Source organism: Setaria viridis, chromosome 9, assembly GCF_005286985.2.
Source record: "Setaria viridis chromosome 9, Setaria_viridis_v4.0, whole genome shotgun sequence".
Classification (NCBI taxonomy): domain Eukaryota; kingdom Viridiplantae; phylum Streptophyta; class Magnoliopsida; order Poales; family Poaceae; genus Setaria; species Setaria viridis.
The window spans coordinates 55,354,121-55,380,801 of record NC_048271.2 but is presented as its reverse complement, the minus strand read 5'-3'; the positions used below and the strand labels follow the sequence as shown (position 1 = coordinate 55,380,801).

Genomic DNA, 26,681 nt, shown 5'->3' with positions numbered 1-26,681 from the left:
GCAATTCCTCGCTCAAAACCGCGTTACTTTGTCCGCGTCACCAATCGCGTGGCGTGCTCGGTACACTACTCATGAGACATCGATCACCACACATTTGTTGATCTCAAGCGGTCAGGCGCACACATAAACGTCCCATGCTATCCTGAAAGTGAAACTGTCACGCGCCTTAGCTTTACCAAAGTCAAAACGGGAGATAAACGGCCTATTCGGTTAGAATTATAAGCCGGCTGAAAAGTTGAAACGGTTAATTTGTTGCGAGAGAAAAACACTGTTCGATGGCTGATAAGCCGGCTAATAAGCTGAAACGAACAGATTTTATGCAGTTTTTGACGGAGCCTGCCTCGTTAAGACTAGACCGGCGCCCACTTGGGACGGACCAATTGCACCACTTCCTTGCTTAAACCCTCCTCCATCCAGTAGGGGCTTGTGGCCAGTGGGCACACGCATGACGCATCCACGACAGGTGGCCTGGTCCGGTTCCGGCTAGTGGCGCCTTTCGACGCGCAGTCTGCACATGACGCCCCTCACCTAGATCTCATCGAGTCCAAATTTCTGCTCACCAGAAGAGAGACCACCTCTACTTCCTTTCCCCGCTCACAGCTCGAGCGCCACCACACCCCGCCTCCGCGCGCCCGCGGCTTTCGAAACCCTAGCCTCCCGTCTCCCTCGCCACTTGATCGCAGCAGCTTGTAGAGAGCGGGGCTATGGCTAGCGGCCTCTGAGCGCGCGAGTGACTGGGCGCTGAGATCCGAGGGCTTCCGCGATGTCGAGGGCGGAGGCCAACTGGGAGCGGCTGGTGCGGGCGGCGCTGCGCGGGGAGCGGCTCGCCGGCGGCTACGGCCACCCGGTCACCGGCATCGCCGGGGTCGTGCCATCGTCGCTCGGCAACAACGTGCACATCGAGGAGGTGCTCCGCGCCGCCGACGAGATCCAGGATGAGGACCCCACCGTCGCGAGGATTCGTAAGTTTTGCTACCATTTCAGTTCCGACGGAGTTTGGGGGCAGAACACGTAGCCGCGTCCGTATTTAGGTAGTGTTTGGTTGGCTCAAATGTAACTTAATCTGATTATTGAAGGTAACGAATCCCATTACATATGTTTGGTTGCGGTGGTTTGTAACCAATTGACACTGTAATCGAATCCCTTACCTAAATAATATCTATACAAGCTTGTTACCCCTCCTCCCCCACCGTAATCAGATATAGCACCCACACAGTAATCTGATTACGTTACCAAAGTGCAACCAAACAAAGAGGGCAATCACCTATTCCACCTCCAAATACACTGTAATCTGATTCCCTTTGCGTTTACATTACCTTAGCACGAACCAAACACTATCTTAGTACTGGCTGCACCACTTTATTACGCTCGCTCTCTAGATTTTGGCATAATTCTGTACAGAGTTTGAGGGCACAACACGTAGGCGCCTCCGTATTTAGCAGTGGCTATACTACTTTATTACGCTCCTTATCTAGATTTCGGCATAATTCTGTACAATTTTGCTGCGCTTTGAGCCTGCTACACTTGTGTTGCATCGTCGAAGATGGCATATACTTTGATCAAGCTAACAGTTGTGTACTAGTGACTGCAAGATTTTATGACTATGCTTAATTTGTACGTGTTTTTACTTTTTACCTTGTGCAGTTTGTGAGCATGCTTACGCACTAGCCCAGAATTTAGATCCAAATAGCGAAGGAAGAGGAGTATTGCAATTCAAAACAGGTTTGATGTCAGTAATCAGGGTATGTCCATTTCAGCTACACTTATAGTGTGATTCCATACTTTAAGATATCCTTTTTTTTTGAACTTCTATGACTTGGAGATATCCTTTTATTGAACTTCTATGGTACTGGAGAAAATACTTTCAATTTTGCTTCCATCATATTTTGTTGATAAAAGCTATAGAAATATGTCACCATGAGTCCCCATGGCTGTGGTTCTTTTTGGGTGATGAATCTACAAATATTATCCTTTGTAAGACACAATTGGAAATGTTGGCTGCAGTTCTCTCGAATGACATACACTCATGTAGATAGGGAGCATTTTGCAATTTTTTAACTTGTTCTTTTAGTAGACTGTTCACATTTCATTGTGGGTGCTGCTATTTCATGCATGCCTTGAAGCCCATGATGCTGTAGCATATAATAATGACGAATTGTTCTAAAATTAATCTTTATAAGTTATAATTTGAAGTAACCCAGTTGCACCACATTAGCGCACACCATATCTCTTGGACCATAAATGATGAATTGTTCTACAATAGAACTTTAGAATTTATAACTTTATAAGTAACTTATTTTAACAGCTCCTTTTGGTTTACCAATTTAGCAAAAACTAGCAAAGAGGGATGGCGGTGCTATAGACCGAAGTCAGGATATCGCTAAACTGCAAGAATTTTACAAGCTTTATAGAGAAAAGCATAAAGTGGATGAGCTGATTGAAGATGAAATGAAGTTGAGGGAATCAGCAGTGTTCAGTGGTAACCTTGGAGAGTAAGTATCAAGCATAACTGAAATAAATTTGTGGCACTGCTGCAATTTAACTACTCTTTGTTTCAACAGGTTGGAACGGAAAACTCTGAAGCGGAAAAAGGTGCTTGCGACGTTGAAGGTCTTATGGTCAGTAATAGAGGATATGACTAAGGAAATTTCACCTGAGGATGCAAAAAATTTGATATCTGAAGAGGTTTCTATTCTTATTCTTGATATTTAATTATTTGTGTCTGGTGTTGAGAATTGAAATATAAATATTTTTATCTTGTCTATATTGTTTTGAGTAGTTCATCTATCTACTGGTCCCTAGGAAGGCAATGTCAATCCAGTTATATTTGATAAAAATCAACGAGTTCTATGTGTATATGTGTAGATATGTAACCTAAGCTTTATTCAACAGTGAAATTTACAAAACAAAGGTTTTTAACTTTTAGATCCTCCATACATGCAAGGAGCTTATAATTTCATAATGATATAGCACATTGAGTTCGAACAAGCTAAAGTTTTTATTTAAGCTAAAGTAAATTGTTATTGAAGCTACGTTAAATCTAAATGCTACTAAATTATTGTTAAGAGCTTTTAGTTATTGGAGCAAATAGGGCATTGCAGGGAGTTTTTCTCACCATCCCCTAAATTTCCTCCCTAGTGTAAGGTTCTGAGTGGAAAGGATGTTATGTGTCTATCATGTTGGCATGTTCTTTAATCACCTGTTTGTAGACAAATGGTTGAGTGAGTTGCATATTATATCATCAAGATCAAAGTGACCAACAAAAGCTTGATATCTGCTGGTTACGAACTTGTGTTCCTTGGTGGTGCAAGTAACTTCGAAAGGGCTTCCATCTCATTATCCTAGTCGGCTGAGAACTGTGCCTGTTGTGTGTGTCCTGGATAGGTCTCTTGGCCACTCCTTTGTACATATTTTTCTCCCTTAATGGAATGACACAGTTCTCCTGTGTTGTTTGAGGAAAAAATTTCCACCCTTGAATATAATCAAAACCAGTAAAAGGTTTTGCCTGTTGTGACCAATTTACTCATTCTGTTTTTCTCAGATGAAAAAGGTCATGCAAAAGGATGCCGCGAGGACGGAGGATGTTGTTCCATATAATATTATTCCTCTAGATGCATTGTCTACTACCACTAATGCAATTGTGACTTTTCCGGAGGTAATTGTTCAAAGTCCTGTTATTGCCGGATTTCTAGGCCTTGAAGTCGTTATACCGTTTGCATTGTTTGAATTTCAGGTGAGAGCAGCAATATCAATTCTGCAGTACCATAGGGATCTTCCCAGGCTCCCTGGTACCTTTTCAGTCCCTGATGCTAGGAATTCAGATATGCTGGATCTTTTGCAATGTGTATTTGGATTTCAGGTCAGTGTTTTAAGGTGGAACTTATCAATCTTCACCACGTGCATTTTCCAAGATGATAAATACTGTAATCATATCACAGCAGAACAGGCTCATTTTGTTGTATTGCTGTTAGACGACAAATGTTAGTTGCCAACCTAGCAATTGCTGAAAAGTCCGATAGATTTGCTTAGCGTCATCGTCAACTATATGTGGATCAAATTGCTGCAATAGTAAATCTGTATGCTGTTGCACTTTTGAGTCTTACTGTAAATTGCAAAACAGGTATATCATCGGTCACGCCAAACATGAAAACTATATTAAAAAGCGTAGCATGCACATTTGGTATGCTGAAGTTATAACAATCCTGGCCATTCCTTACTGACTCTTTTTTTGCTTCGTAACCTTGACTGTATATTCTGTGATGTTTTTAAGTTTCAACATGGAAGAAAGGAGTCAAAGATGGTCAAAAGTATGGTCTCTGAGTTTGCAATCGTTTTATCTTTTTAACTGTAGGCTGTAGCCAGTTAGTTGCGTGAGTACTTTTGGATGGTCATAGACATGTTAAAGACCATATTTCACTAAGTTGAAAAGTGAGTGATTGAAGGAGGATAAAATGAATATGAATACAGATCCTATACGCATCATGTATTTTGTTGACAATTGAAATACATCCTGCAAATATGGTAATGCTAGGTTCTAAATTCACATGTACCTTTTCATTGTGCTTTTGGACCCATCTCTGGTCATTGATCATTGGATGGAAAATCAGATGCTAGGAAAAGAATGTGATGACATGGCATTGACATGCATCACCATTGTTAAATATATAGTCTAGTGCAGTTATAACTTCTGTATGCAGTCTTAATGCATTATATGGCAATACTTTGAAGTGTTGTTGCCTTAGTGGAAATTCCCAATCCCTCATTTTTGCAGGAAGGTAATGTGAAAAACCAAAGGGAGCATATCATTCACCTATTGGCAAATGAACAGTCTCGGGTGGGCAAGCCATCAGGGAATGAACCGGTATGTGATTGTTTGACACCATTCCACTGTTTCTGCGCATCATAATTTTGGATCTGATTGGTGCAAATTTTTTTTTTGAAATTGAACAACCTTACCTTGTCACCTTAGTATAGTTTATCATTTTTCCGATATTCTTTCTTGAGTTTCTGTCCTTTTCTTTAGCATTTATAATGCCTTCGTGTTTAGTAAGTAGCTCTTTTCTGAATTGCCTTTTGAATTCATGAAAAGCTTGGTCATGGTCATGATTAAGTGGAGAAATTTCCCTGCATTCTTGAGGTACCATGTGTCTGAATTATTCTCTAGTAAAGATGCTGTGCTCACTTTCAAAGAAGAAAGAATGGTTGTGGCAGGTGTGTACACCTGAAGTATCTGTTATCTATTTATAACCTCTTTTTTTGGAAAAATATAATAATTTTCTAGTTCTGTGCTGGCCATTAGTCTGTGGTGCACGCACTGGATATTGCTGATAGTTTTGTGCACTTTGCTAATCTGTATGAATGGATGTAAATGCTTGAACCAGTAACACCATTATCATAAGTGGAAACTTTTTCTTGTTTTTTTGTCAGTGTAATTTATTCTGCAATCTGGCACCTGTGAACTCTGACAATAATAACATACTAAACTGTGATGTTCAAGGTTTATTTTTTGTTTGGCCATGGTTTCCAATTGATAGGTTTTCTATATCACATACACTAATTGCTTTTTGAGCTGATTTAGTTTAATATTAAAGATAACACTGATTATCCATGGTCAGAATTACTGAACCTATAAATATAGAAAGCACACTAATTGTAAGTATATCTTGCTCTTCACTTCTGTTACCTTATTCTTAACCATGCCAGCCTGACCCTCTTCTGTACAGTGTCTACCCTGCCATGGCATAGTACTCAGTACCCACCAATTTCTTGCTTGACCACTGAAGTTGCTATACTATTTAACATTTAAATTCAAAGGTTTATCCTTTTCTTTTTTAAAGATACGGTGATATGGTAACAGTTTGAAATCAGTTATCAGGTTCAGCCCCCAAGATATTCATCTCTATATTGCTTGAAGTTTTTCACTTTGTTATTGTTATCATTATTTCCGTTTGTTGCTAGAAAATCGATGATGGTGCTGTGCATGCTGTGTTCTCCAAAGCCCTTGATAACTATATCAAATGGTGCAACTACCTGCCTACTCGTCCCATCTGGAATAAGTATGCTTTTTAAAATATTCTGCACCAATCTATTTAACTCCTTATTGCCTCATTTTGTTTTAATATATTGTACATTTTCTCTTAGCACTGATTCTTTGACAAAGGAAAAGAAGTTGCTATATGTGTGTTTATACTACTTGATGTGGGGTGAAGCTGCCAATGTACGATTTCTTCCTGAGGGCTTATGCTACATATTTCACCATGTAAGTCTGTAATTCTAGTGGAGTTATCTATTAGAGTTTTTTGTGGTTCATAATTTTCCTTTATTTTCCTGTTTTTGCTGAAAATATTGTGTAATCATACCGTTAGATTCCCCCTTTAGCTGGGGGGAATTTTTTTTTCAATGATGCACACATCAGTAAGTATGACATGTTTGTCCCTTTTCTTCCTTTTATGTCTCTGTGACATTTAACATGCTCCGTTGTATGAGGCTTAGGTGAATCAGACTTATATAAGTGCATGGTGTGGTAGAACAGTACTGAGAAACTAAAAGAAATAGTGGTAGCACGAACTTCTAGGACTCCTTCCCTGCTTCTTTTACTGTGTTGGCATGCAAAGTTGCTTTGCTTTGGATGCTTCTAATTATGCAACCTAAATATATCTTTGTTGTTCAGTTGTGCTCGCCACTATTATTTCAGAAATTATTGTTGCTGCGTCAAATTTGCATCCTGATGTCGGAGTATGTCACATGTGAAATGACTCGTATCCTAACCTTCCTGGAATGTCCAAGGTGGTTGGGAGCAGTGTCGACGCTATGTGATCTGGAGAGGCACATGCAACGGGAGGATTGAGGGCACTGGTGTTTCAGACCAACTGGGCCACGGCACCCCCTTGGCATGCAAACATTTCTTTAGTTACACCTACGTGTCGTTCATGATCACTCCATGTCCGCATTACGTTAGTTGAAGTTTGGAAATGTGGATGAACTTCCCTGTTGATAGTGAACTGGTGAAGCCTATGTACATTTACAACAAACTTCTGAGACTTATTTATACCTTTTAACCACTAAATGTTTCTTACCTGGTAGTTTATGTGCTATTAAATAATCATTTATATTAATGTTAGTAAAATAATATCAAAACTTACTTTGAATATAATTTTTTTTCATCCTAGCTGAACCCAAACACCAGTTTTTGAAGTTTGCCATGTCTGGATTCAGGACGTGTCTGTCTGAGTAGTTCTTGTCTGAGCAAGTTACTCAAAAATTGATAATCTTTGACAATACCTTGAGTTACACATGACGCGAACTGTTTCAACTTTGCAGCTAGCAAGAGAACTGGAGGAGATTCTGCGAAAACAAACTGCAGAGCCAGCTAAAAGCTGCAGTTCTGATGGCAGTGTCTCATTTCTTGAAAACGTCATTTCTCCTTTGTATGATGTCATTGCTGCGGTAAGCGTGGCTGCTGGCTGAGCTAATATCACTTCTTATGTTTGGTCCTCAATGGTTTTCTTGATGTTAATTCTGGTGCAGGAAGCAGCCAATAATAAGAACGGGCGCGCACCACATTCTGCATGGAGAAATTATGATGATTTCAATGAGTTTTTCTGGTAAGCAGATGAATTGAGTTCTTTGGTTTTGTTGATTTGTTCCTATTTTTCATAATCTTTTGTGGTTCCTTCCAGGTCTAACAAGTGCTTTAACCTAGACTGGCCGTGGAAGCTGAGCAACCCATTTTTCTCAAAGCCCAGTAGGAAGGAGAAGGTTTGTTATAGTCACAATTATTTAAATCTTTTGGTAGATGTACACAAATCAGTATTTGTATGTATGTAAACTTTTGGTGATTGTTAATATCTTCTGCTCCCCTTGATCATCATGCCAACAAATATGAGATATGCCCCCCTGCCCCCCCCCCCCTTCCACCCAATTTAATCAAGCTTCAGTGTCAGCTTTCCTTTTACAGAAGCTGATGTCACAACAAACAATTTCCTTATCTTCCTGAGTTGGCTTAACTTTACCTGGATGCTGATGGATATCAGTCTTACTGTTTTGATAAATTTCTAATGACACAAGCTACTCATCACCCACAACGTGAACTGAGGTTCTCTGCTCCTCACCTTCTGTAGTGCTGATGCTGGCTCTGCTTGACGAGCTTCACAAATCTGGCTTTCATTTGCTTACTTGAATGGGAGAAGATTGCTATGAGAAGTGCAGATTGTTAGCGATAAAGATTTTTGGAAATGGTTAGGAATGGGGAGCTTTTAATTTTCAGCCATGGTGTTTGTTCTTGTTTTATATTTGCCGTTCTGACGTGCACCCTTTTAGGCTTATTAGTCAAAAGACGAAAAAAGTGGCTTATTTGGATAAGCTAAGGTTGACTAAAGGGAACTACATGTAGAATAATACAAATGAAGAATTTGGTTCTTGCTCCTCATTTTCTGTCAGTGTGGATCAACAGCTATCTTCAACATTCTGATGCTGGATTTTACTGCCATTCTCTTGCAAATTCCCTGCCGTTTTCCATTATGTAATGCACATTTTGTTTTGCAGGGCTTGTTAGGTAGGAACCATCACTATGGAAAGACATCTTTTGTGGAACATAGGACTTTTCTTCATCTTTACCACAGCTTTCATCGCCTTTGGATTTTCCTAATTATGATGTTTCAGGTGAGCACAAATCCTAACCATGCAAAAATTTTTGGTTTCCAGCCGCCCACCTCTTCATTCATAATTACTTTATTGAATCCTAGGATTGGTTTTTTATTCCACGTGTTGAGTTGCTAGGTATGCAATAGTGCAATTGAGTTTTTTTTCCTCTCTATTATGGCTAGTTTATCCCATTGGTGTCCCCTAGGTGAAGCTCATGGCCTCTTGCATGCGTGCACGGTAGAGGATCTACAGAACATCATAAAGTCCACAAATCTGCAACAAACAACAAATACACAGTTTTTCTCCAAATACAGGTTCTCACTATACTCGCACTTGGGAGCTGAGAAAAGTGAAGAATGGAGTCCCTTTTTTTTTCTGTTTGGGTGGAGGGGGGGGGGCGCAAAAGTGCAACTTCATAGTTTTTTGGGACCTGGACGCGAACCCTGAAATAGTTTGGGGACCCCCCATCTAATTTACCCTTTTAGTTTCCTAGCACACTATTATTTACCAGTGATTTATTTACGTTCCAAGATTGTATATTGCTCTAATATGAACCAACATTTATTAATTTACGTATGTGTTTGACTTTGCCTGCATCTATATTTTTGCACGCCCAAGCAAAAAATTACCATCAATGGTATCTTGAAATTGATGTTTAGCAGGCGATACAATGACTTCTTTGTTCTCCTGGCCATGAGGATGGATTTTGTTTTCTTATTTTGTGTTTCATATTGCCAATGTTTAATGAGTTATGTACTGCGGTGTAATAATCTAAGTGTGGTTCTATTATGTCGATGCAGGCACTAACTATCATTGCCTTTAACAATGGTAGTTTTGACATGAAGACCGTATTGCAACTTTTTAGTCTGGGCCCAACTTATGTCGCAATGAAATTTGTTGAGAGTTAGTACTGAATTTTTTTAACGATTATATGATCAGCTGTGTAAAACATCTTGCTGATGACTAATATTGTTTGCTACCTTTTTGTTTTTGAGGAAGGTCTACTGGATATTCTGATGATGTATGGTGCCTATTCAACATCTCGTGGATCTGCAATCACCAGAGTGTTGTGGCGATTCTGTTGGTTCACTGTAGCTTCATTGACGATTTGTTACCTATATGTGTATGTTTTTTCCCATCCATTTGTGTGTTTTGAAAATTTATTCCTACCCTAACTTAAGCAAAAAGAAATCAGTTAGATGAAATATAGTGCTTAACGTAATTATCATCTGGCAATGACATATTTGGAGGTTTTGAAACACAAAGGAACAACAAATACGGGGTGATTCAGGGTGAATAATGAAAAACATAAAATAAATCCTGATACTTGACAAGTAGCACGTTGTAAAGAGATAAGATGGTTATAGGTGCTGTGTTGGCCACATAGGTCTGATAATGTAATGCCATTCAAAGGTTAGAATTGGTCTTTCTTATCGAATGATATCTTTACTGGCTTGGTTGAAATATGGTCTGTTTGTTATTAATTGTGAAGTGAAATTACTTGGCATCAACTCCAAATAGCACTTGATATTTATTTTCCTGTAAAATCACTGGAATTCCTAACTTATGATTTAAAATCCAGCACTTGATACTTTTCTCTTTTGTTATGTTTGTACCTTTGTGATCAAACTTCTAATGGCTTTATCATTTCCCAGCAAGGCGCTTCAAGATGGGACGCACTCAGCTACATTCAAGATATATGGTTTTGTAATTGGTGCATATTTTGGTGTTAAGATAATAATGAGCCTACTTACTAGTGTCCCTTGTTGCCATGGTTTGACCGAGGCTTGCTACCGCTGGTCTGCTGTACGCCTTGTTAAGTGGATGCATCAGGTCCTTGTCCTTTTTAAGCACATTCTATCTTCCTGTCCTCTTTTAAATCTTTGTATGCAATATCTTCTGCTAAGGATATCTGACGTTTTATTCTTTGTTGAAGGAGAATAATTATGTTGGAAGAGGCATGCATGAGAGTCCCCTGGACTATATCAAGTAATCCTGTAGATCTTTGAAGCATAATACTGTGATTCTGCTAACAAATTGGGAAGTGCATCATTAATTACTATATTTATTTGCAGATACGTTGCCTTTTGGATTATTATCCTTGGTGCAAAATTTTCGTTCACCTATTTTCTTCAGGAAAGGTTTAGTTTTTCAGTTTCCAATATTTGTAAGAATTGATCTTTGCACTCTAAAGTGTGGCCTTTATTATGCAGATAAAACCTCTTGTAAAACCAACAAGAGCTGTCATCAATTTCAGAGGTTTACAGTATGCCTGGCATGATTTTTTCTCAAAGAGTATGTAAATATTTCTTTTTTTCACACGTCACAATGATATATTTTTTCTTGTCCACACCCTCGGATCCTATAATATTCATTATTGTGTATTTGGTAAATTTTCCTGGGAGAAGTGCCTATCTCTTTCTAAATATTAATAGTCTCAGTGTCTCACTACTTAAAAGATGAGTTCATTACATGTAATTAGTTGGTTCTTACAACGCTTGCAGATAACCATAATGCCATCACAATCCTTTGTTTATGGGCTCCAGTGGTGTCAGTAAGTAACCTTTGCTTGCTTTAAATTCTTGTTCCAGCTCTCCGAACTTTTGTTATATTGTCAGAATCATGGGCAGCCATAATAACTTTCGAACTATGACCGTTGAAAATAAACAGTAAACATCTCTAGATGACACTCATAGGTTTGGTCAGAAATAATGAGTCAATCTGTCTAATTTCTCATCATGGTTTTTTGTTGCCAAATTCCTGCATTTAGCTAACAAAAATTCTGCATTCTGAGTAGGCCTTAAAGTAAATTGCCTAGCATAATGGCACTTTATGTTTGCAACATCCTGGGAATTTTCTCAACCACTACCAGAGATAACATGAGCCAAAACAGGACTATTATTGCAATAACCTTCCTCAGTCAGCACACTTGTCAACATGGCTGCATGTACCATCGTACTCCCTCCGTCCCAGAATATAGCTACGTTTAGACTTTTTCAAAGTCAAGCCTTTTCAATTTTGACTACGAATAGTGAAATAATCCTAAAGACGGAGCTATATTCTGGGACAGAGGGAGTGTCTATTAGTGGGCAAACATGGGCCAAATTGTGCTGTGGCGTTCCATTCACTAACGGGTTGATGTACTGAATGTAATGATGAAAAATGTTCTTTTGTCATTGTTTTAGTTATCACTTGTATCATATGTGTCCCCATTTTGCAGAGCTTACATGAAACATGCAGTGAACATCTGAAAATTATATTTCTTAAACTAAATATCCATTTATGCAGATTTACCTTTTGGACATTCATGTATTTTACACTGTAATGTCTGCTATATATGGATTTCTCCTTGGTGCGCGTGATCGCTTGGGAGAGGTTACCTCCTTGAACTTTATCTTTGAACTACTGTCATACTATCCCTGAAGTTGTTCTCGCAGATCTGTCAACCTTATCATTTTATATCTTTATTATTGTGTGCTGCCATTTCTTGTTTAGCCGTTTGTGTCATACTTCTCAAGTACTGTTTTCTAATATTTCTATGCTTGTACAGTATGCTTGCAAGGCGTAAGTCAATGGCAAGTGCATTTGATTATGCAGCCACCTTTTGTAGTTTAGATGGCTTCGAAACACTAGATGCAAAATAACTTGCAAATTTTTATTTGTTTCTGTGTTACGGCTGGGCATTTCACCAATGCAGTATACTGTTATTCACTTATTCGCTTCTAGATGTTTTAAACTCCAACAAATCAAGGCAGTAGTCAATAAGCATTTCCTCTTTGTACAATGTATCTACCCCTCATCAGTCCACCATACTGATTCAAACCAAAATACCAAGTCCTGATAGCCTTTGGCAGGGGTTCTTTGGAAAAAAAGTACCTTGAAAAAAATCCAAATATTTGACAAGAAAAACAAGCTCCTCAAACATGTAAAAATAATGGTGAAATTACATGTTTTGCTGTTGTCTTTTTTTATTGCTCTTATTCTTCATTTCATAGAGAATATGTCGATGATCATTTTTGTTTGTGTTTTCAGATTAGGTCGGTTGAAGCAGTTCACCGATTCTTTGAGAAGTTCCCTGAAGCATTCATGGAGAAACTTCATGTTGCTATTCCGAAAAGGTCTGTGATGTCCTTCTAGTTTCTTGCTTATCTGCTTCTTTGTTATGCTCTAAAGTTGGTTTTAATCCTTTACACAGGAAACAGCTGCGATCATCTGGTCAGGTACGAGTCATTTGATATTATTATTATTTAAAACTTGTTCTGTTATGGAACTTCTCTGTATTGATTTTGACCTCTGAGCAGCTCTATTTGACCCTAGTGTTTTTGTTTGCCCCCCTCATCCCCCCACCCCCACCCACCCACCACCACCACCACCACACACACACACACACACACACACACACACAAATATTGCACATTTGTTTGCTTAAATAATATTGGGGTGCTTAAACTACAAGTACACCATTCTTTATTTCTTTAACTGTGCTCATTCTTTTTTGTTACTTATAAAGAGTTGACACTGCAAACACCAAATTTACCAGGAAGCAGAGTTGGACAAGCTTAATGCATCTAGATTCGCCCCCTTCTGGAATGAAATTGTGAGGAATTTAAGGGAAGAGGATTATATTAACAATGCGTAAGTAATACTTCTTATTAAACTATGTTAAAGTTTTGTTGACCGCCATATGTAAATTTGGTTTGGCCCTTGTCCTATTTGCAGTGAATTAGAGTTGCTTTTGATGCCCAAGAATGATGGAGTGCTTCCAATTGTGCAGTGGCCACTTTTCTTACTTGCTAGCAAGGTCAAAAGTTAAAAGCAATTTTAACTGTTAAAAGTTTCCCCTTGCATGATTTGTAGATTTTGTTTACGTTTCTGTTTCTTCTCAATGAGTACCTTCCCTTCCCTACTGTAGGTTTTCTTGGCTAAAGATATCGCAGCTGACTATAACGAATCACAAGAAGAACTTTGGCTAAGGGTCTCAAAGGATGACTACATGAAATATGCTGTCGTTGAGTGCTTCCATAGTGTTTATCATATTCTGACATCAATACTAGAGAAAGAAGGATGTCTCTGGTAATTAAGTTTTTCTCTATAATGTTATCCTACCCCAACTTGCTTGGGACAGAAGGCTTTGTTGTTGTTCTGTAAATTCAACATAATTTTTTATGGTGTATTGTTCTTTTTGGAAATTTAGGGTGGAGAGAATTTATGGTGGTATCCGAGAAAGCATTTCAAAGAAGAACATCAAAAGTGATCTTCATTTCGAAAAATTGCATATTGTTATTGCCAAGCTTGTTGCTGTACTTGGAATACTGGTATGTACTAGGGTTTGGCATTAGTTTGTAGGCTCATTAACTCTTTGATTTCTAGTCCTTATTTACTATGGGGTCACCTTATTGACGAGCCAAATCTCAAATTTACCTATGGGATAACCTTATTCATGAGTCTAAGTATCAAAATTAGCTTCCCTTCTATATGATTCTACATTTAGAAACTATATTGCTTGTCTGTAATACCCCAGCCCAATATCCTCTAGTAGTAGTAGTTGTTGCCTTGTTGGCCCATGTGGCTCAATTGTGGTTGTAGTGTGGTGGTTTAGTACCACATTGGAAAGTTTAGGGGCTGAGGGCCAGCTTATAATCCTTGTCGTTCCAAACATAGCACCTCTCAGTTAACCCTCTTACACCTCTGGTTTTGTAATCTCTACATCCCCTACTCTGGCCCAAGGTGGGGTGATATTGCTTTGTAATTTGGGCCTTTTCCTCTCTTAATACAAAGATACGCAGCTCTCCTGCGTGTTCGAGAAATAAAAAAGTGAGGATGAAAGTATAAGAGAGGTGCTGTGCGTATACGGGTCCGTTCCACATGAGGAGCTGGACCATAAGCAGATTTTGGAGCGGGTTGTTACATTGTCTACCTTTTTCATTGTTGAAACTAGACTATGCACGAGGCAAATTTATGTCTAAACCTCCTAGCCTTCCCACAGCTGTTTTTGTAAAAGTGGCAGATCTGTTCCTTCTCATCTAAAGTATGGTATCTGTGTCACTTGCATTTTCACTAGTTGAACATTTTTATCACAGATATCTAAATGTACTTTTGTTTATTTGGATTTATATATGACTGTTAATACAATTTTTATAGAGGGGTACCACAGAGTCAAACGATCTGAAAAAGGGAGCAGTTAATGCTATTCAGGACCTATATGAAGTTGTTCATCATGAAGTGTTTTCTGTTGATATCAGGTCTGCAATCTGTTTTGTAGTTTCTTCTGTTCCACCTTATTTTCAGATTTGTATGCCCTTGCACTATTCCTTTCGTAATGCTCTTTGTTTATAAATGCTAGTGGTTACCTTGATGAATGGACTCAGATTAATAGAGCGAGGGCTGAAGGCCGCCTCTTCAATAACCTTAAGTGGCCAAATGATCCTGGATTGGTATTGTCTTGAGCACTGGATGTACTTATTTTTGTTTAGTTTCTATTTTACATTTAGCCTGCATCTTTCTGTAGTCATTAGTTGGATGATGTTGGTGTAATTTATGCAGAAGGACTTGATCAAGCGATTGTATTCACTTCTTACAATCAAAGAATCAGCTGCAAGTGTTCCTAAAAATCTGGAAGCCAGGCGGAGACTTCAGTTCTTTATGAACTCTCTGTTCATGAAAATGCCTGTTGCAAGGCCTGCTTCAGAAACGCTTTCCTTTAGGTGGGTCTCCTTTAGTTCCTCTTTCGCTTGTTCATTTCGTTGTGGATTTGCACTTTTTCTTTAGTTAACAGTAGATTATCTTGTTACATGTTTTTTTTGGGTTCAGTTATCCTTTGGGTGGGGCTCCTTTAGTTCCTCTTTTGCTTGTTCATTTAGTTGTGGATTTGCACTGTTTGTTTATAACACTAGATTATCTTGTTACATGCATTTTTTTTTGGTTCAGTTATTTGTTTACATACCGATGGTGTTTTCTCTTTGTTTATGTAGTGTGTTTACCCCGTACTACTCCGAGATTGTTCTCTACAGCATGGCTGAACTACAGAAGAAAAACGAAGATGGTATAACTACACTGTTTTATCTCCAGAAGATTTACCCAGGTTTGGTATTTCCCTTTTCTATGAACAGTGAAAACAGTACCTGGAATATATCTGGTGTAACCGTTTAAGATAGCCCCTTGTTTTCTTGCTCAAGTTGTGCTCCTTTGGATATGTCTGTTTTCTTGTTTTCCATTTGGAACTGAAACTGATACAAGCTTAAGAAAGATAGATAGTCCAGATTTTGAGAGGCATGAACTTATCATTAAGTCATGGAAAGTTGCTGTTCACCCCTCATTAAAGCGTTTTTGTAACTTGTAAGACCATTGTTTCAATTCAACTAGTGGTTACTCTTTGTCTTTTCTGCCCTTGTCAGGCGAGCACCTAACTTAACAACATTACACCTCAATATGCCCAGGCAGTGGAAGCAATTAGTGATAAATTCGGAACTCTTTTTCCTAAGAAGTTGTAACGATCAAATGAATTAGGATGGCACATCCTAGGAGGCTCCCAACTTGCTTATGTGAATCCCTTCTCTTGCACTCAATTTTCTCCAGGACAATGTGAAATGAATGTTCATTTCACTGCCTGGCTTTCTGTGGATCAAGTTTATTCAGTGTACGGAGCAATGCAAGGCAACTATATATCGCTCTGTCCAAACTGTTTCCACAAAACATGAAAAAAAAGAGGGTACTTTGTGCTGTATTTTAGTTTTGATTATTGAAACCAGTATGAGTGCCTGTTATCTCCTGTCTCTAGCAATAGCAAGCTAGCAGTATGTGTATGTAACTTACTGCATGAAATCATGTTCCCCCCAATGTCGTTTAACATTCCTAATATGGTTAATTTCTGCAAACAGATGAATGGAGGAATTTCCTAACTCGTATCAACAGGGACGAAAATGCAGCAGACTCTGAACTTTTTGGTAACCCAAATGACATACTTGAACTACGTCTGTGGGCTTCTTATCGTGGGCAGACCTTAGCACGAACTGGTTTGTTATCCTCTAAACCTTTATGTGGTATATTTATTTGATAGGTTCATGTTTGCTTTCACTCAATCCCGTTTTCTATACATAGACCTATTTTATCTTAATTAAGTGAGCACCTATTTTATATCTAGCTTTTATTCCACTCTTGTTTCAGAAACCACACACTGTTTTCTATTTGAGTATGATAATTGATACCACTTGTAGCTAAATTTGTGTTGGTTGTTTATTGATGCATGAATCTTGAATAGTATTATCATACTTGAGTTATCATCTTTCAGACTTTCACCCTAGTGTTCAAAGTCATGTGTGATTGTTGTTGATTTCTGATGACATGAGAAAAGACTAATCTGTTGGTCCTATGAGTATTTGTAAATGTAACTCATTTTTCAATCACTTTGAATGTAATCAGTTCACATCAACACTTTTTGTACTATGTTACCCTGCAGTTCGTGGTATGATGTACTATAGGAAAGCTCTTATGCTGCAGAGTTATTTGGAGAGGATACAATCTGAAGGTATCTGTACAACTTAGCATGCAAGATGCATAAATGTCATTTATCTGAATGGATATCTCCTTTTCTGTTGTTTTTCTTTGCTAGATCTGGAATCTACATTTCCTTCGGCTGGTTCAGCTGATACACATTTTGAGTTGTCCCCTGAAGCGCGTGCTCAGGCTGATTTGAAGTTTACATATGTGGTTACCTGCCAAATCTATGGAAAACAGAAGGGAGAAGGGAAACCTGAAGCTGCAGATATAGCCCTATTAATGCAAAGGTACCTTTAATTTTATATGCTAGAAATATCGTTGCTTCTTTTCTGTCTCTCTTTGTTAAGTACTTATACTTATGGGGCCTAGTTAGTTCTCTGTCACTCTTTCACAAGAAGCACGTGAGCACATGCACACAAACTCTTAGGCCTTTTTGTTCCGTTATTTGTTGTGTTATCCTGCCTATAATATTTTGTACCATGTTTCTTAGGAATGAAGCTCTTAGAGTTGCTTACATTGATGAAGTTGAGAGTGTTAAGAATGGAAAACCCAGCACTGAGTATTACTCAAAGCTTGTTAAAGCTGACATTCATGGAAAGGATAAGGTCAGTCATTAAGAGCACATTATTTTAGATCTCTGTGTTAACAGCTAATTTTTCTTGCCTTTATCTAGTGTTATCACCCTTATCATATGCTCCCTCCTTTTCCTTATGTAAGGTGCATTAGCATTTGAAAAAGTCTTTGGAAACAAATTTTGACCATTAATTTCTCTTAGAATAATTATCAATTGTTACAAAATAACTATCATATTGAAATATGTGAAATATGAATCAATTGCTACAACTATTAGATACTAACATGCATATAATTTAACTAATTGTTGGTCAAAAGGAGGGAGTATATTGTAAGAACTGCCTTATTTGGTTTAAGCTATTGTTTTCTCGTTGCCTGCACCGAATTCTTCAGTGCAATACATTGTACACCCTTGTTGATATCATGTGACAAGATTTTGATCCCTTGAGTTCATTGGTTGTTCATTCTAGATTTTTGTAGTGTACTAGATTTTGCAGTGCAGCGGAGCACGGAACTATAAACTTTGCCCTGAGAAATTTAAGCACTATGGTTTCTTATTTGAACAGTACATTCATTCTCATATTCAATAGATCAAACTTTCTACAGGAAATTTATTCCATTAAATTGCCTGGCAATCCAAAACTCGGGGAGGGAAAGCCTGAAAATCAAAATCATGCCATAATATTCACTCGTGGAAATGCAGTGCAAACGATTGATATGAATCAGGTATGCAAATGTGCTCCTTTTCCCCCTTTTTCTTCTTGAGTTAATTACTATAATTTTGCCTTGAAATATGAACCACCACCTTATACATTAAACGCTTCCAGAATTTTCACTTGATAAATTGACAGGTAACCTGCCACCAGTCTTATTTGATGAGTGTGTGATATACCGATTTCCTTTTTCCGTAACAATGTTCATGTGGTTGGCCTCTTTCTTCCGTGTTCCTTCTTGAAATGTCACCCTCTCACCGAATATTGGATCACATATAAGTATGGATCAACTTTATATTTGTAATTTGTATTTCGTGCATGGTTTTCTTCTATTGAGGTCAAGTCTTTTAGTGTGACAAAAGGATGGAATGTAGACAAATAGATCCCATATATTTTTACTGTTTGATTCTTTGACTAATGTTTCGGTTGGAAAATGTCACACATTTGTTTCTGCAGTTCTTTAGTTGTTTTATTTTGTAGGATAATTACTTTGAAGAGGCACTTAAAATGAGAAATCTGCTTGAGGAGTTTTCTCTGAAGCGTGGCAAGCATTACCCTTCTATTCTTGGTGTTAGAGAGCATGTCTTCACGGGAAGGTATTAATAGTTCACTACATTTTTAGTGAAGAAGTTGTGTGGATTTCTTCAGCAGTAAAATCAGTTCTAACAACATCACGTTTCTACAGTGTCTCCTCCCTGGCCTCATTTATGTCAAATCAGGAAACCAGTTTCGTTACTTTAGGTCAACGTGTTCTTTCTAACCCACTGAAGTAAGTGCTTTACATAGTAACTTTTTTCCCACTGAAGTGCTTTTACATAATAAGTTTTCGATTTCACGAGTATCAGCTAAAATTATGTGTAGTTAACACATGAAAACTATTTTTGGCAGAGTGAGAATGCATTATGGCCACCCAGATGTTTTTGATAGAATCTTTCATATAACAAGGGGTGGAATCAGTAAGGCCTCCCGCAGCATTAATATCAGTGAGGATATATATGCAGGTTAAACTTGTAGCCTTTTTCCGCTTTTCCTTATTTTGAGAGTTATTGGTGTGATTCTTAGAATTTTCCCTATTAAAATCTTCAAGTTTTTGTTTCTCCCCTTTAAGATTATGGTGCCGAGCTTACTGATGCATCTTTGAACTACAGGATTTAACTCAACTCTGCGTCAAGGCAGCATAACTCACCACGAGTATATTCAGGTTTAAATTCTCTTATGTCTGCTGTTGTGCGTTACATGAAATTGTGTTCCACATGAAGAATGGGTTAAATAAAAAAAAACTTTACCACGGGATAAATTATTTTTGTTACCAACTTTCTTTTGTGCATATATGTTTAGAGTATGCATAATACGTTATTGCAATTTCTCATGTAATCTTGTTAGGCAATTCAGTCGCAGAGGAAGATTTCTATCTATCTGTTGTAGATAGGTAAAGTTAGTTCCTAAGTACAAATGTAACAGATTCTTGTATCGAACATGCAGTTAGGGTTATGAGTTAAGATTCTCATTAATCATATAGTTGCATGCCTATGCATTAATATTTGTCTGGTCCAAAGAAATGATGACTTTAATCATTCAGCATTTACTTTTTGAGGACTATCATTCAGCATTTGACCTTTCACTAAACTTAAGCACGCAGTTGTCATTCTGTGAGGTTTATAGTTATAGTTGGTTAATCTGTGATTGGATCATTTGTTTGGTACTTCCCTCAGTTTTTTTTGTGTCTGTAGAATGATATGACTCCTGCTAGTCACTGCTGCCACTCAAGTGGGATAGGGTTTAACACAAAATCTTGTCCACCTGATCGAATAAGATATGTTGCACAGTTGATTCTACATGTACACATGCGGTGCATATGACATTGTCTCTCACCGAACTAATATTGACCAGGAATTATTTAACTTACTGATGGTGAACCTTTTTTTGCTACTTTGCTCCATTGCTTTCCACTGTACTAATTATACAGGGACAACACTGCTGTCCAGTGAACACATTGTTGATGTTAAATTAATCCTGTAGGTCGGCAAAGGTAGGGATGTTGGACTTAATCAGATTGCAGTATTTGAAGGAAAAGTTTCTGGAGGAAATGGTGAACAAGTTCTTAGCCGAGACATATATAGACTTGGACAGCTTTTTGACTTTTTCAGGATGTTATCCTTCTATGTGACAACTGTTGGATTCTACTTCTGTACTATGGTAATTTAATTTGCAAAAAGCTTTATTATGTTCTTGATTGTTTATACTCTTGTTTTCATGTTGAGCTCATTAGTAACTCACATTATATTATTTGAAAGCATACTAAATATATTATATACCAGTGTTCATACTTCTTATTGACCTTGAGGAGGTGCTATAATGTTTGTTGTTTTCTTCCTCAATGCTTCCGATCTTAAATTAGCTGTTCTTTTGCAGCTTACCGTGCTGACTGTGTACATATTTCTCTATGGGAAAACATATCTGGTAAGAGGCAATATTTGTGTAGCACCCATTCATTTTTAAACCCCTTTTTACTGTTGGATATTCATTTGAGTCACAGACAGTCACTTATTATTTGCTTGTATATTTATTCATGAAAGTTTCCACCTGTTCTTGTGCTGTTATAGACAGAATAAACCTGTCTTTTTCCAAGTAGTACTGATGCATGTTTTAGATGTACTTGGCTAGATATATTCGAGCAAAAATAAGTGAATGTCGCAGTTAGAAGTCATAGAAAATAAATTCCAAATAAATTTAGCAAAAAAATAAAATTGGGAATAGTGTGGACCACTAGTGATGATTTCTGGTGACAGGAAATTTGCAAACGTGAGGATTTAAGCGTTGGCATTCAGCACTGGTTGCTGTTTCTAGTCGCTATCACTGTAACATAAACTGGCCAAATGGTCAGTGCAAATGTACACAATTTGTTCGTAAAATTATTAATTTGTGATTTGATATATTAGAATAAAGCCAAGAAAGAACATGAGTAGTATTGTCTTTTAAATATGTTGAAGCTAGTTTTATCATTATAACTTGTAATATAAATTAGCCAAATGGTCAATGCAAATGAACACAATTTGTCCATAAAATTATTAATAATTTGTAGTTAATATATCAGAAAAATGCCAAGTATGAAAGAACATGAGTGGTATTTTCTTTTAAATATGTTGAAAGCCTTCCCACCATATGCACATCATTGGCTCATGTATTGTTGCCACACTGTGTTTAGTATGTGAAAAGCATGTCCCAGCTGTTCTTGGGGCCATCAAGCTCACCTACGGTAACCCTGCATGAGGACGTGCTCAACTATTAGGCGTTCCATTCACTTTAAATCTAGCACGAAAAGCTTCTGCAGTCAGATGTTATAGTGGCTCATAAGTTCATTGCATTTGTGACTTATGTACTTTGCACCTATGGATTATTTACTTTATGTCTTTTCATTTCTTGGCCTTGGTTTCTGAAATCGTGCGTTTTCTAGTTTCCTTCCTCCATCGTTATCCTGACATAATCGGTTTGCCGTTTGTTTGACTAGGCCTTATCTGGTGTTGGAGAATCAATTCAAAACAGAGCAGATATATTGCAGAACACAGCCTTGAACACTGCTCTGAACACTCAATTTCTTTTCCAGATTGGTGTATTTACTGCAGTACCCATGATTCTAGGTTTCATCCTTGAATCAGGTGTCCTAACGGTATACCCTTTTCCCAGCAGACTTTTGCTTAGCCTGTGAATTATGCACACGTATTTATGGTTGGTTTTTGTTTTCTGGTAGATCCTTTCTGTTGTCAATTAGTAAATACTTGATGTTTTTTACTTTATCCAATTTTAAAGTTTGAGTACCAATAATTTCTAAATTTTTTACTTTGGGAACATAAAGATCAAGTTAATGGATTTGTCTTGAAAAAGTACTTTCATACTTTACTAATTCAATAGATTCTGCAAATATGGTCAAAGTCGCACGTAGACCGTATTCTTTTACTAGAGGGAGTGTGTTTCTTAATCCAAATCTAGTATGTAGCATCATTATTTATGTTATGCTACACGAACTAGTTTTTCTGGCAGTCAGCGTTAAGTTTAACTATTTGGCGCGTTGATTAACAAATCACAGTTACACGTTCTAAAATTTAGGCAAAAGTAATAAGGATTTATTCTTATGTGAATGCATGGATGCAGGCTTTTGTTCAATTTATCACAATGCAGTTCCAACTATGCTCTGTATTTTTCACTTTCTCACTTGGAACAAGGACTCACTACTTTGGCCGCGCAATATTGCATGGAGGTGCAAAGGTAGGTTTCTTGTAACGAAAGCTGGTGCTCATCAGTTTCTGTGTTTCTCAATACTGATCTGTTTTTTTATTGTTACCAGTATAGAGCAACTGGTAGGGGTTTTGTGGTACGGCATATCAAGTTTGCTGAGAACTATCGCCTTTATTCACGAAGCCATTTTGTGAAAGGGTTTGTTATCACCTGAAATTACTTTTGAATTAATTTGTGCAAATTTTGTAGAACAATATCATTCGTGTTGATTATTCTTGATTTTTGTAGGATGGAGGTTGCACTTTTGTTGGTAATCTTTCTGGCATATGGTTTTAACAATGGTGGAGCAGTTGGCTATATTTTACTCTCTATAAGCAGTTGGTTTATGGCGCTGTCTTGGCTTTTCGCTCCCTACTTATTTAACCCATCTGGATTTGAATGGCAGAAGTAAGAAACTAAGAATTCTATGTACTGTTATGTTACTCCAAATTATCGGTATGGATATTACAGACCCTCCACCCTCCTCTCAGGATTGTCGAGGATTTCAGAGACTGGACAAATTGGCTGTTTTATCGAGGCGGTATTGGTGTTAAAGGAGAAGAAAGCTGGGAAGCTTGGTGGGAAGAAGAACTGGTAATTGAATTTTCCCTGCATTCACTTTAGCATTCGAGTCTCGGTAGATCTGCTGTCACGTCTGTCTCCTTCGTCATCCTATCAATTCATTAAATAATTTTTGTGAGTATTATGTGCATTCTAATGGTGCCTCAATTCTTCAGCAGCTATATGGCTCAAAAAGGAACAAAAAGTCGTTAAGTTCTTTTTAAGTAAACGTAGTATGCAAATGTAGTACCACTTAAATATACATCATTATTTATTTACTAATGTCCACTCTAGTAAACTATTCATTTTAATACACTTACTTTTCAGCAACATATTTACACCATTCGAGGGAGGATACTGGAAACTATACTAAGCCTAAGGTTTTTCATCTTCCAATATGGAGTTGTCTACCACATGAGTGCAAGTGGAGAAAGTACAGCTTTATCGGTATGTTAATGCTTTTGCTCCCATTTGCTTGTTGACATTAAATTGTGATGCTATTGAGTGCAGAGTTCTGTGCATACACAGAATATAACTTGGTTTGACTCACAAGGCAACATAAATACCTAATCAATGTTGCACTTATGATGCAATTATTATTCACTTAACAAATGTTATTCAAGTATGCTATTGATATCTTCGATACAACTGTGAGTGAAAAGTAAATAAGCTATTTCGAAATGCAAACATTCCAGAAAGTGATTCAAATTCTAACTCTCCCACGCAGTTCAGCATCTAAATGGCCCTGAGCAATTTGAGTGCTGAAAGAACTAGTTATATGAAGAGTCAAAGCATGCCACTTTATGATCTTGAATTTTTGTACTGTGAGTTTTGCCATTTAATAGGTGATGTTCGAATTTAGCGGCACATTCATCAAACCTATTGGAAAGGAAGGCATGTGATGAGCAACTGATACAAAGATCCTTAGAGCAACTCCAGCAAACCCTCTAAACAGGCCCCTACCCCAAGTTTAGAGGGCCAAGTCAAAAAAACGTACTCCAGGAAGCCCTCTACTAGACTCCCCATTTTGGGGAGGCCTCCAAATTCCCCCCTCCACCCTCCATTCTTGGAGGGTCTATAGGGAGTCCTCTATCCATGGGGGCTATTGCTGGAGTTGGAGGAATTTTTGTGGCCCTAAAAAAAAATAGAGAGAACTCCTATTTGGCCTTTGGGGGCTTTGATTTAAGGGTTATTGCTGGAGTTGCTCTAAGGGAGGGTTTTCCTAATAATGATTTCTCCTTTTTGTTTTAGAGTGTGGTACACTTAAAAAGTATAGTTCATGCAATGTTTTGTGACTAAATCCTTCAGTGACATATTTGTTGGCTTTAGTGATCAAAATGATAGTAGTAAATCCATATCTTGGCACTGCAGGTGTATTGGATTTCTTGGGCTGTGCTTGGTGGTCTTTTTGTCCTCCTCTTGGTATGTACCATGTAGAATTTCTTATTTGACGGTAACTAAATTATACTTGGCTTTTACTGCTCAGGTCATTTTTTAATATTGTTTTATGTGCAGGTCTTTGGTTTAAACCCCAAGGCTATGGTACATTTTCAATTGTTCCTGCGTCTGGTCAAGAGCATAGCACTGTTAATGGTTTTGGCTGGTTTGATCGTGGCTACTGTGTTTACTGCCCTCAGTGTCAAAGATGTATTTGCTTCCATTCTAGCATTTGTGCCAACTGGGTGGGGAATTCTTTCGGTGAGTTTGTTCTGCCAGCTTGTATATCCATGAAATATTGCCAGTGTTTAGTCTGGCTTTCCTTCGCTTGGCAAACACTTCCTGAAACTCTGAATTATTGCATATAAGCCTTTTTTTTTTGCAAACACTCCCTTTGTTTCCTCTTGACCAGTCAACTCTTAGCATTCGGATTGACTAGTCAAATCTTCGTACACTTGTGTACGCTGCAAACCTTATTTGGCCTTTTTTTTTGTTTACAGATTGCTGTGGCGTGGAAACCGATTGTGAAGAAATTGGGTTTGTGGAAGACAGTGCGCTCCCTAGCTCGCCTTTATGACGCTGGCATGGGGATGATCATTTTTGTTCCCATAGCCATCTGCTCATGGTTTCCATTCATATCTACCTTCCAGACGCGTCTTCTGTTCAACCAGGCTTTCAGCAGAGGGTTGGAGATTTCTCTTATTCTTGCTGGCAATAATCCAAATGCAGGGATGTGATGGTGGTAGTCTCGACGCCGTGGATCAAGCAGCTTTGTTAGTTTAGCTGATTCCTGGTTCTCAGTTAGCGATAGCGATTGTATATATCTCCGTGTTGACCTATGCTGTGGGTGTATATCTCAACGGCTATACTTCTACAGTGAGCCTAGGAGCTGTAGTTGTGACACTCCTTAACTTTTACATTGATATTTGGGCTGAGAAGAACTGGCTTTTCGTTATCAATTCAGCTAATCTGATGTGTTGTGCTACTTATCTTGTATCTCCATGTTAAGCTACTTACCTTGTATATTTATCTATTTGTACAAATATTATAGAGAAGATGAAAAAGTCAAACAAATGAAAAAGTGAATTGTGTCATAAATTTACGAATGGAGTATTTAACATGGAGGAAAGCTATCTAGGAACGCTAAGTACGTTACAAGCGACGTATTAGCGCAGGTGTACGGCAAATCGAGCCCTCTGCTCTGCTGTCCATTTTGGGATTAATTGGGCGCGCTAGCGTTGGACATCGAGAGAATTGAGGGTCATGGTATTCTTCAGATGCTTGAAAATAGGCCTAATTTCACAAGACCAACTGCAGACACCAGATTACAATCAAATGATCCACCAAAATCAGCTCTGTTCGTATTCGTCGTACGTTTCTTCCTCGCAATCCGTCTTCGTATTGTTATTTGATATGAAGGCCAAACGTGCACACATCATTAACCTTGTCAATTCCATGTAGGAATAGGATGAGAAAATCGTCAATCCACGGTTTTGACCTGTATCGTAACGTGTAGAGTCTAGGGTGTGGGTTCTGCACACATCCTTGTGGAGTGGGTGAGACCGGCAGGTTCAGAAAATCAGAAAGCCGATGTTTAGAGTAGTAGACAATGCTGTCACTGAATTATGATTTGAGATTGTAAAGTGGTATTGATTTGAGATTGTAATTGGTTGTCTTTGTCACTTTGACACTGATTATTGTGAAAAATTGAGAATATGAAGATTCTAATTGCAGCAAAAGATTGTATGTCAAGTCAGAAGCTTGAATTTCAGAAAAAGACTATTCTTTGCAACTTTGTGTTCCTGCAATCACATAATAGAGAAGAGCTCGAACAATATGTCGCTGCTAGTGCTACTTGAACGATTGGGCATTTGTCTGGTTGCAAAATACTCCCAGAATGTCTGATTGCAAAATGGCACGCTGAATTGCTACCAAAATGTTTGCTTACCAACTTGAAGTACCAAATTCAGAAACTAGATTGCTTGC

General features: G+C 38.0%; 1 protein-coding gene across 1 annotated transcript; it reads left to right on the top strand.

Moving 5' to 3' along the window:
* The first annotated feature begins 522 nt into the window (after positions 1-522).
* On the top strand, positions 523-25,684 carry LOC117838356 (callose synthase 9). Its single transcript, XM_034718356.2, has 51 exons — positions 523-962; positions 1,645-1,742; positions 2,329-2,492; positions 2,562-2,685; positions 3,542-3,655; positions 3,734-3,859; positions 4,772-4,861; positions 5,959-6,056; positions 6,142-6,259; positions 7,321-7,446; positions 7,528-7,604; positions 7,680-7,758; positions 8,545-8,661; positions 9,444-9,546; positions 9,643-9,766; positions 10,299-10,476; positions 10,580-10,632; positions 10,719-10,779; positions 10,857-10,938; positions 11,148-11,197; positions 11,932-12,018; positions 12,676-12,761; positions 12,839-12,863; positions 13,184-13,278; positions 13,363-13,444; positions 13,556-13,716; positions 13,838-13,958; positions 14,785-14,885; positions 14,987-15,077; positions 15,187-15,347; positions 15,615-15,724; positions 16,521-16,655; positions 17,099-17,167; positions 17,252-17,426; positions 17,630-17,744; positions 18,319-18,438; positions 18,906-19,021; positions 19,111-19,194; positions 19,314-19,426; positions 19,574-19,626; positions 20,445-20,621; positions 20,838-20,885; positions 21,934-22,092; positions 22,575-22,688; positions 22,768-22,856; positions 22,947-23,105; positions 23,189-23,291; positions 23,586-23,705; positions 24,630-24,680; positions 24,774-24,956; positions 25,196-25,684. The coding sequence occupies exons 1-51, from the start codon at positions 764-766 to the stop codon at positions 25,430-25,432; spliced, it is 5,721 nt and encodes a 1,906-aa protein (XP_034574247.1). The 5' UTR covers positions 523-763; the 3' UTR covers positions 25,433-25,684.
* The last annotated feature ends 997 nt before the right edge of the window (positions 25,685-26,681 follow it).

Bases quoted from the DNA above. Each gene is read 5' to 3' on its own strand.
- LOC117838356 (XM_034718356.2), top strand. From the start codon at position 764: ATGTCGAGGGCGGAGGCCAACTGGGAGCGGCTGGTGCGGGCGGCGCTG. The intron at 963-1,644 runs GTAAGTTTTGCT...TACCTTGTGCAG, and splicing joins CCCCACCGTCGCGAGGATTC to TTTGTGAGCATGCTTACGCA. The intron at 17,427-17,629 runs GTACCTTTAATT...CATGTTTCTTAG, and splicing joins ATAGCCCTATTAATGCAAAG to GAATGAAGCTCTTAGAGTTG.